Raw genomic sequence first — 10,756 nt, forward strand, 5'->3', positions numbered from 1 at the left:
AGACAGGTTGAGGTCGATTGGAGGAACGAATCCGGTTGGTAGCTGGAAGGAAAGATCAATGAGAGGAATGGAAGTGAGGGGAGTGGCTGGGAAGGGAGTCGGGAGATGGGGAGGGAGGTTATTTTAAATTGGAGAACTCAATGTTGAGTCCTCCGGGCTGTAGGCTGCCCAGGCGGAAGATGAGGTGTTGTTCCGCCAATCTGTAGTTTGATTCATTGTGGCAATGGAGCAGGCCAAGGATGGTCATGTCAGAAAGGGAGTGGGAAGGAGAATCAAATTGGACGGTGATTGGGAGGTCTAGTTGGCCCCTGCAGGTCTGACTGAGATGCTCGGTTAGCCATTTCCTAAGTTTACGTTTAGTCTCCCCATTGTAGAGAAGACCACATTGGGAGCACTGGATACAATAAACTAGATTGGAGGAGAGGCAGATGAACCTCTATCTCATATGGAAGGACTATTCTATTCTCGAGCAGATCAGATATGGTCCGCTCTATTACTGTTGGCAATAAGATGCTCCTGTATATTTTATAATGTTGATATAAATGTCACATTTCCTTTCTTTCCTACATTTCACTACATGCTCAGGTACTTCCTCTCTAAACTCTCTGATAAGTGCAGTTTGTAGCTACCCTAATTATTGTAATATAATTCCTCAAACAGCTCTACCGATGCTTTTTGCTAGGTTGTCTACTAATGTAGTCATGCATGAGATGTTTTGGTACATGACAAGGTTTATGTCAGGTAGATCAGCTAGAGTTTCTAGTCAATGCGAGAAACGTCAACTAGTGAAAAGGGTGAAGCCAGGATCTGAAAAGGTAGTACAGCATTGGCTGAAAAGGAGGCACTGGAATGTAGACACATTTTGTAAATAAAGTGGAAGAGGGAAAAGTCAATGTTTGGTATGAATGTCATAGAGTCATAGAGATGTACAACACGTATCAGAAGATTTCCTTTATTATATATTATCTCATAACATTCAAGGCCATGGGCGAAGTGCTGGAAAGTAGGATGAGTGTAGATTCAGTGTAGTTATTGTCAGTCTAGATTTCATGGGCTGAAAGGCCTTTTCTATTTTGTATGCTTCTTTGATACTCGCATTGACAGATTAAATCCTCTACTTGGAATCATATTTTACAATGGTAAACATCTTCCATTTGCTGTTTTACGTCCACGTAAAATTATTTATATACAATCTCACAATCAAACTTCATGTGTTAATTGCTATAAATATCAGCAGATTGTATGTTAGCTGTTTTTCATGGTTTTTCCTGATACTTCATATCAATTCTCTACAATTTTAATCTGTCTGCAGGCTATTCTCCTTATAATAGATGTTGTAAACATAGAATTAAAATCTAATAACTATTTCTGTTGTTAGCCTCAGGCCACGGATATTAAACTTGCCAGTATATCAGAATGGCGTGGGTTCAAGGCTCACTATGGAAACTTATACAATTTCATGTTATTGTTAATCCTGACCATATCTGATTATAAACCCACACATAATGTGTAATGAATTTATAGTTTATATTATTTTAAATGATGATATGAACAGGAGTCAATTAAACAAGTGTGTAGACAGAAGCTATAACAATAATATGATCTTGTTTAAACCAATTGCTTATGAAATAAAAATTAAAAGCTGACTTGTTCAAGTAAAAATGTTGATTGACAAAAGCAATAACTTGCAATATTTAAGCAGCTTCAACTAAATAAGATGTCCAAAGGCACTGCACAGAAGCATTACAAAACAAAATGCAGAACTTGCAAGAGATGTGGTAAAAGAGCAGATGCTTGGTCAAAGATGTAGGTTCCAAAGAGTTTCTGAAAAGAGGAAAGATAGGACAAAAGGTAGAGAGGCGTAGGGAAGGAATTCCAGAGTATAGGGCTTGTAGCTCAAAGTAGAAAAGTCTATGATTAGAGAATCAAAATTGGGGCTGTTCAAGTGGCCAGAATTAGGTGTGTGCAATTCACTTAGAGGATCGTTGGGCAAGGGAGTATTATAGACCTAGTGTGGAAAAAGTCACAGAGGGATTTAAAATCAAGGACAGGAACTTTAAAATTGAAATCTTGCTTATCCAAGAACCACTGTAGGCTTTAGCAGATGGAAAACACAGTTTAAAATAATAAATCAAGCCCTTGAATTTACAAGGATGTTGCCAGGGTTGGAGAATTTGAGCAATAGGGAGAGGCTGAACAGGCTGGGGCTGTTTTCCCTGAAGCGTTGAAGGCTGAGGGATGACCTCATAGAGGTTTATAAAATCATGAGGGGCAAGGATAGGGTAAATAGACAAGGTCTTTTCCTGGGGTGGGGGAGTCCAGAACTAGAGGGCATAGGTTTAGGGTGAGAGGGAAAGTTAAAAATGGACCTAAGGGGCAACTTTTTCACGCAGAGGGTGGTACATGTATGGAATGAGCTGCCAGAGGAAGTGGTGGACGCTGGTACAATTGCAACATTTAAAAGGCATCTGGATGGGTATATGAATAGGAATGGTTTAGAGGGATATGGACCAAGTGCTGGCAAATGGAACTAGATTAGGTTGGGATATCTGGTCGGCATGGATGAGTTGGATTGAAAAGTCTGTTTCCATGCTGTATATCTCTATGACCCTCTGACTGTATAATTAGGAATGTAGGAACAGGAATAGGCCATTCAGCCCTTGAGCTAGCTCCAGCATTCTAGATCTTGGCTACTCATCTCCCTCAATGTCATATTTCCACACTCTCATTAGTTTCAAAGTTACCTTGATGTCATTAGTATTTAGAAATCCATCCAACTCTATCTTGAACTTAGTCAACTTCCATAGCCCTCTAGGGCAGAGAATTCCATAGATTCACCAACCTCTGCTTGTACTATGCCACTATCACCTCACTCAGTCCCTCGCTTTGTCTTTTTGCAGGAGAAAAGGATGCACAACAGGCCTGAAAGAGAGAGATTAGGTGATGAAGTACCTAGCATTCCTCTGCTCACCCTCTACAAAGAGAGAAGTTTGGGAGGAGAAGACTACGACTGATCAGATAGTGATGTTGAGACCTCCATGTCCGGGCAAACAAGTAAAAACCATTCTCATGTGACATGCTTCCCCAGTCATGACCAGAATTCTACCCCTGTTTCATCAGAGTCACTGTCTAATAATCTACACACACCAGCAGCACCCACACAGTCTCTACCCTGAAGAGAGCTGCCTCTCTGGCCAACATCTCCTTCTCCACCTTTGAGGAAGAAGTTACAGCTCCCTCAAACGGAGCACCAATAAGGCTGTCTCCCGTATCCTGTCCAAGGATTCAAGGCTCAGGTCGCCAGTGGACTGAGCACCGCTGGAGACTAGGCACTTGTTCATCCGCCAGCAGAAGAGGACCCCATGGTGTCAGCCATCAACAACTTCATTAAAATGCACAAGCTGACATAGGAGCAACAGGCTGTTTTGTTAAAGACACTTGAGAAACTGGATCAAAGGTTGGAGGAGTCTGCTAACGCCATCTGTCCCATGCTGGATTTAGCATGCTCCAAGGACAGACTGGCAGCTGCTATGTAAATCCAGGTCAGACATCCACACTGTCTGCCAGATAGTCACACCAATCTAAACTCCATCAGTAAGGCCAGTAGTGCTTAGCATCAAAATATTGACAATTCATGAGAGATGACCTCATGCAATTCAGTTCCATTGAATAAGGTTTACAAAGAAATCTTGCCTGGATTACTTTGGCTGACACTGCTGTGCTGTTGGATGCTGGAGATACGCTTCCTTCTGAAAAAAGTTCTTGTTTCTTACTCAGTGCAATGCTGGAGATCTCACGAATCCTCATCATCCATCATATCGCCTTATTGCATTCTTCAGTTGTCTGGAGCAGACCATCCACGGATGTAGTGGTGTCCTCCATCTGTGCTGCACTGCAATGAACCCCCAGTTATTACCCACATGGAAACCTCATATTGAGGAGATATCTCATGGCCCTGTGGAAGAAACTATACCACGGTAGGTAACCTGAGCAGCAGGACATGGTGAGCTGAGCGCAAACTCTAAACAGAGTATAGTACCACTGGCCCTCTTTCAACAGCATTCCATGGAAGATTAGTGACTGAGGGCCTGCTGTACTTTTGCTGCATTACAGGGGCATCTTCTGCTTGAAGCTCTGAACTTGGAGGCTTCTCCACATCAACTAGAGGTTGATACTCGTCCTGCACCTCCAGAGGTATGTGTTCATCATCCATTCATGGAAACACTCTTTATGCAGTGGCTACTGAGATTGCAGCTTCTCTAACTGGATACACTGGGGTCAGTTCCAAACAGTCTATGTGAGCCACATCAGAAACAATGCAGGTTCTCGGGAATTTGATCTTTCAGCAGTCACAGTACACAGAAATTACATTTAAATATAATCCTCTAAACACTGGGACATGGAGGACCCGAACAAGAAAGGTAACTGAATGTCTCTACCATTTATGCCATAGACCTGTTCAGATATATGCTTCTTAAGTCGTTTGGCTCACAAAACGTAGGCAATTGTAAATGTCATAGGGAAGATGTGATCTTCTCCCCTCAGCCCTAATACCCATCTTTTCCCAAGAAAGGTGAGAGCTTAGCAGCTCCTGGACCTGTGCAGACCATAAGACCTTGAAATGTGTTTCTAAATTGTGGAACTTAGGTGAATCTTTACAGCTCACCTGACATTACTAGTGCTTCACAACTTTTACTTGGATTAATTTGAAATGATCAATGAAACGGTGAAGACTGCGTGTGAGCAGGAGTTTTAGTCAATGTAATTGGTTAATGCATGATGTTTTCTTTCCAGGATTCTGTTACAACAGATGACTTTAATCTGTTAGTATCTGTTCATCATGCTTTAGGCCTTTAAAGGACATTGCATCACTCCAAGTAGAGCCAGCTCCCCGAGAGATATAAAAAAAATCTTACTCCACTCACTCCTGGTCTAGTGACAGGCATTTAATATTTTGATTGTGCATTTGCAATCTGGATGAGAATGAAGGAAACACAAGTCACACTTTGGAGCGAAAGTTACAAGCTCAGCCTGGTAATCCTGGTGCCCCCTCAAACCTCATGTTCCTTTCTGCTTTGCCTTCCATGTCAACCCTTTCAAGATTGAAATTCCCATGTTCCCACTCAATCCTTTTACTTAACTGCTCATCTTCCCACTTTATCCCTTGAGCCACAGGCACTATTCACCCTTGTCATTGTAGTGGTAACCATTGATGAGTCTCCTCCTGCAGTAACCCCTGTTCTCCCATGCTCTACTGTCTCCTACTCCTAAAGAGTGAGTTGCCCTCTTCAAAGTTATTGTCTCCTTTGTACCCCAGCATGCTGCCTCCAATCCCCACAACTGACTTCCACAACTTGCACAGCAATGGCCCCGATAATATCCACCACTCCACACTGCCATCCCTCCTTGAGTTTCAGTGAATAGGACTGACCACCACCTGACCAACTTAGAAGGTCAGTCCGAACTGATGACTTACGAGACCCTGACTGAACTTTGTGCAACTCCTCAACTGTCCAATCTCCAGACTCAGTGAACTGGACCTATGGGACTAACTGTGGCCCACTCCTCAAACTGTTAGGATATTATTGACCCTGATCGCCCCAAGCATCCCAAGAATACTTCCAACCCCCTAAACTGAGATTGAGGCTGCCCTTGAATGACTGTGCTGGGAATTGCTGACTGACAGCAGTCCCCCTAGATTCAGCTGAGGACTATTCCCTGTACACTTTCAGACATGGCCATTTAGTTGAAGCACAGGCAGTGTGTTTGCCACATAAGCTGCTGGCACACGCTACAGATCTGACATTGATGTAGCACAGTGCCATACAGCAACATGTCTGCTAACTTGACGTGCCCAGTTTTATGTCTACATTACAAGATAAGGTAAGGCAGAAGTACCATGACGCTATAAATTCTGAATGAGTGACAATGCACAAAAAGGCAAGGCAGAGATGCTGTGAACATCCAATTAGACACAAAGTGAGTTATTGTTAAGAGAGCAAGTGAAGAGCCGGAGATGTTCCCTCGGATGATGCACGAGCTGATTGCCTGTCCCAATGCACAAAGTGGCCTGGCAACAGTATTGCAATGGATAATGCCACTGAGTTCCTAATCAGCAGCAATAAAGTCAGTTATAAGTGCTACCATGTGACATAATGATGTTGTGAGGTTGGCGTGTGTCTGATGCCCAACTCTGTGGATGGAGGGTATGTGTGCTCTGAGATGATGGCATGCTGGTCAAAATGGACACTAGGAAAATCAAGTGGTGCGCTGCTGTTGCCAGATACCTGCTTTGAGTTTCATGTAAGAAATTGTTGCCGTGTAGCTTCTCTCCAATGCCTGGGAAAATAGCAAACTGCATATAAATGTTAAAAATCACACAACACCAGGTTATAGTCCAACAGGTTTAATTGGAAGCACACTAGCTTTCGGAGCGACGCTCCTTCATCAGGTGATTGTGGAGGGCTCGATCGTAACACAGAATTTATAGCAAAAATTTGCAGTGTGATGTAACTATCTCTGGATCAGTGGTGCTGGAAGAGCACAGCAATTCAGGCAGCATCCGAGGACAGGCAAAATCGACGTTTCGGGCAAAAGCCCTTCATCAGGAATAAAGGCAGAGAGCCTGAAGCGTGGAGAGATAAGCTGTTAGCCCCCTGTGTTCTCTGTCTATGACCTGATGTTTAGATTGTTACAAAGTTAAAAATCACACAACACCAGGTTATAGTCCAACAGGTTTAATTGGAAGCACACTAGCTTTCACCATTCATCACCATTGTTAACAGCTAACCCGAGAATGCAACTTTAAAAAAAAGGGTTTTGTGATTTACACATGAAAGAAGTGAAACTATCACTGTATTCTAACAGATGAAAGGCTTAACAGACAATCAATTCTTCAATGTATAATTTCAGTTACATCACACTGCAAATTTTTGCTATAAATTCTGTGTTACGATCGAGCCCTCCACAATCACCTGATGAAGGAGCGTCGCTCCGAAAGCTAGCGTGCTTCCAATTAAACCTGTTGGACTATAACCTGGTGTTGTGTGATTTTTAACTTTGTACACCCCAGTCCAACACCGGCATCTCCGAATCATGTATATAAATGAGGTGAGATTAGGTAACAATGAGATGTCAATTCAAGTTGGCCTTGCTAAGGTTACAAGCAAGATTCACATCTCCTCATTGAAACCTTTGGAGCAAAATGGGACTTTTATTCTTGATATTGAGAATCTCAACTTTCTGGTATCACCAGATTTTACCAACTGATTTGCCACTCTCCTTATCATTCAGGGATGGAAAAATTCCACCTGTAGTTTTTAAGAATAACATGATGAAAAATGGTTGATTCCATCTAACATTCCTTTGAGCCATTTTTGATGATATGCAAATAAACAAAGTCCCTTTTGTGAGTTGCCTGGGATCCAGGTGAGCATGAACAGAAAGTGAGGCACACCACTTTAATCTCAACAGTATGTCCCCAGGGCAATTATACTGTGGTTAGTAATCTACCTGAAGCTATCAGAAAGCAGTGGTTATCACAAGAAGGAGCAAACCTTCAGCTCAAAGGAAGTCTGTACTAAAAGAGAGGTTTTCAGGAAAGTTTTGCAGCCCTGAATGTGACAAAGCTCAGCTCAACTTTCATTGCAAATCCCTGAACAGCAGTTCTCTTCCTCCTTGCCCAATAAAGAATGAAACTTACCTTAAATAGCAGGCTCTAATCTTGGATCGACTTCCCTGACATTGAAAATCCCGAACAACTTGTTTGATTGAGTCACAGTTAAAATCACTGTTGGGAGTCTGACAGCTTATTCAAGTATTGAGTTACATAATTTAACTAAGTTTTCCACTAAATTCTGCAAGGGTCTTCTTGTTGCCTGTTCACAAGGCATAGTGAACACAGCAGGATTTCGAGAGATGTTGGCAAAAAAACTCCTCACTAATGCATCTGTTGAGCTTCTGCCAGAAATTGGCATGTTGGAATCACATTATCCATCTTTCTGCAAGAAGGCAACACCTCTTATTGTACAACACGAAATTGGAATGAAAACAGCATCATCGATATGAGTGGTCTCTCAATATTTTGCTTTCTGAGCTGAGGCTAGGAGATTTGACATTAAGATGTCAAAAATATCATCAATGAGATTGTATAATTATGTAATACAGTTGTAGAAACAAAACTTTCTTAAGGGTCTACAAACCCAGGCACATCTATCTAATTAAATCAAAATAACAAACCTATATAACATGCAGAAATTGTTTACATTTAAAAAATAGATTTCAAAACTTTCATCCAACATTACTATGAAAATGCAACCTGCTAAAGACTCTGCCTTACAGTAAAACCATCTGAATTTTAAATGAGTTGAATATAGGTACCAATTTTAACATCAGATGAGCCTGCTTCCATTTCAGTTTTATCAGACTTGAGACAATGAATACTTTACTGAAAAGGTTGATTATGCATAAGCAATTTTCAGATACTAAACAGAGAAAGGACATTTTAAAATATTTAATCATGCAAATCAAATCTATTTTTTCTATTGATCGAGGAGCCATTTTGTAATAAGTAGAGAAAATAATGTTCAGATTTAAATGAGAAAGATTATAACCTGATTGTGTCTACTTCACTCACATATCCCCTGATGTAGTAATGTAGACAACAGTAGTAAACATTTGCACTTCATAGTAAGCCATGCTCTGGTCAAATTGTTGCAGTATAGCTACAACACTGCCACCTACCCAAAAATGCAAAAAATTGATCACATTTGTCCTTACGTAAAAAACAGAACCAATCCAACTCAGCCATTACTACCCTATCAGCCTACCCTCAACAATGAGCAAAATGATGGAAGGGTCTTTGACAGTATTATGAAGCAGAACTTTCAAAAGAACAACCTACTCAATTATGTTCAGTTTGGGTTCTGCCAGGAACACACAAATACTGACCTAATGATAGCTTTGGTCCAAACATGGATCATAGAGCTGAACTCAAATAGTGTGCTCAGAGTGAATGCACACTTCATCAGATAGTGAAAAACTTGAAATGTGACTGTGTTTATCTCTCCAAAGATGCTCCCAGACCTGCTGAGTTTCTCCAGCATTTTCTATTTTTATGCCCAGAATTACAGCATCAGCAACATTTTACTTTTATGTAAATCTGGGCATGCAACATTTTTAACAAATATCATTCTCAAAAGCTGGAAAGCTGATATATCTCAGTATAATATGTACCACATGCGGTGAGTTACTTCATGGTAATTGACTTGGAGTGTTAACTCTATCTCTGTCCACATTTGTTGTGGAGCTCAGAAAGGGCAATGCAAAGCACTGGCAATATTTTCTGATTTATTTCAGACGTCTGAAGTGTTTTGACTTTTAATATAAAAAAGTCTTTCCCTTCATGAAAAATTCTACTTTCCATTATTAACATTAATCATGACATCTACTGTATTTATGGCACTGAATATATAAAGTTGTTAGTTATTCACAAGGAAAGCCACAATTATACATTATGTAGAATAATAATTCAGAAGATTCCAAGTTGTAATCTTGAATAGTTTTTCAAGTCTGCAGTGAAACTACAAGGATATAAAAGGAACTCTTAAAATCTGTGTATTCAATGTAACAGTGTGCATTTAAGGCACCAAATTTATGTTGAACATACGCGTAATATACTGTTACGTCAGAATCTTTCACTGGCAAAAGTGAAATAATTTGGCAACATTTGCTCAAAGATATTGTAACTAAGATTTGATACCAAATATCAATGCACCTACCTTCATCATTTTGTGTTGGATACTAAGTGCACTGTATCGGTTACTGGAATCTTGCTGTAAAACAGAAATTAAAACTGAGAAACCTACCTTGACATGCTGTTGGCATTTTTAACACAAATATTATTGATGAGATTACTATCAAAACCAAACAAAGTAACAAAATAAAAGGGACATAACAAGTAAAAGCCAAATCAAGGCTTATTTATAATAAGTGAGTCAAATTCAGATAATTATTGATACAGTGGTACATTCCGGCAGGTGAGGTGCTGGAAGAGTTGAGGTTGGCAAATGTGGTGCCACTGTTTAAGAAGGGTGGTAAGGACAAGCCAGGGAACTATAGACCAGTGAGCCTGATGTTGGTGGTGGGCAAGTTGTTGGAAGGAATTCTGAGGGACAGGATGTACATGTATTTGGAAAGGCAACGATTGATTAGGGATAGTCAACATGGTTTTGTGCATAGGAAATCATGTCTCACAAACTTGATTGAGTTTTTTGAAGAAGTAACAAAGAGGATTGATGAGGGCAGAGCAGTGGAGGTGATCTTTATGGACTTCAATAAGGCATTCGACAAGGTTCCCCATGGGAGACTGATTAGCAAGGTTAGATCTCATGGACTACAAGGAGAACTAGCCATTTGGATACAGAACTAGCTCACAGGTAGAAGACAGAGGGTGGTGGTGGAGGGTTGTTTTTCAGACTGGAAGCTTGTGACTAGTGGAGTTCCACAAGGATCGGTGCTGGGTCCTCTACTTTTTGTTATTTACATAAATGATTTGGATGAAAGTATAAGAGGTACAGTTAGTAAGTTTGCAGATGACATCAAAATTGGAGGTGTAGTGGACACTGAAGAGGGTTACCGCAGATTACAACAGGATCTGGACCAGATGGGCCAATGGGCTGAGAAGTGGCAGATGGAGTTTAATTCAGATAAATGTGTGGTGCTGCATTTTGGGAAAGCAAATATTAGCAGGACTTAT

General features: G+C 40.8%; 1 protein-coding gene across 2 annotated transcripts in view; it reads right to left on the minus strand.

Annotated features, from left to right (window-relative positions):
• The window catches only part of golim4a (golgi integral membrane protein 4a), a 108,766-nt gene that overhangs the window by 44,198 nt on the left and 53,812 nt on the right, over nucleotides 1-10,756 (minus strand). For both annotated transcript variants that reach the window (XM_043702168.1, XM_043702169.1), the window contains one exon: nucleotides 9,780-9,833. In XM_043702168.1, the coding sequence (XP_043558103.1) occupies nucleotides 9,780-9,833 (54 nt within the window). The remainder of the gene's footprint in view (nucleotides 1-9,779; nucleotides 9,834-10,756) is intronic.

The sequence above is a fragment of the Chiloscyllium plagiosum genome, chromosome 13, assembly GCF_004010195.1.
Source record: "Chiloscyllium plagiosum isolate BGI_BamShark_2017 chromosome 13, ASM401019v2, whole genome shotgun sequence".
NCBI lineage: Eukaryota > Metazoa > Chordata > Chondrichthyes > Orectolobiformes > Hemiscylliidae > Chiloscyllium > Chiloscyllium plagiosum.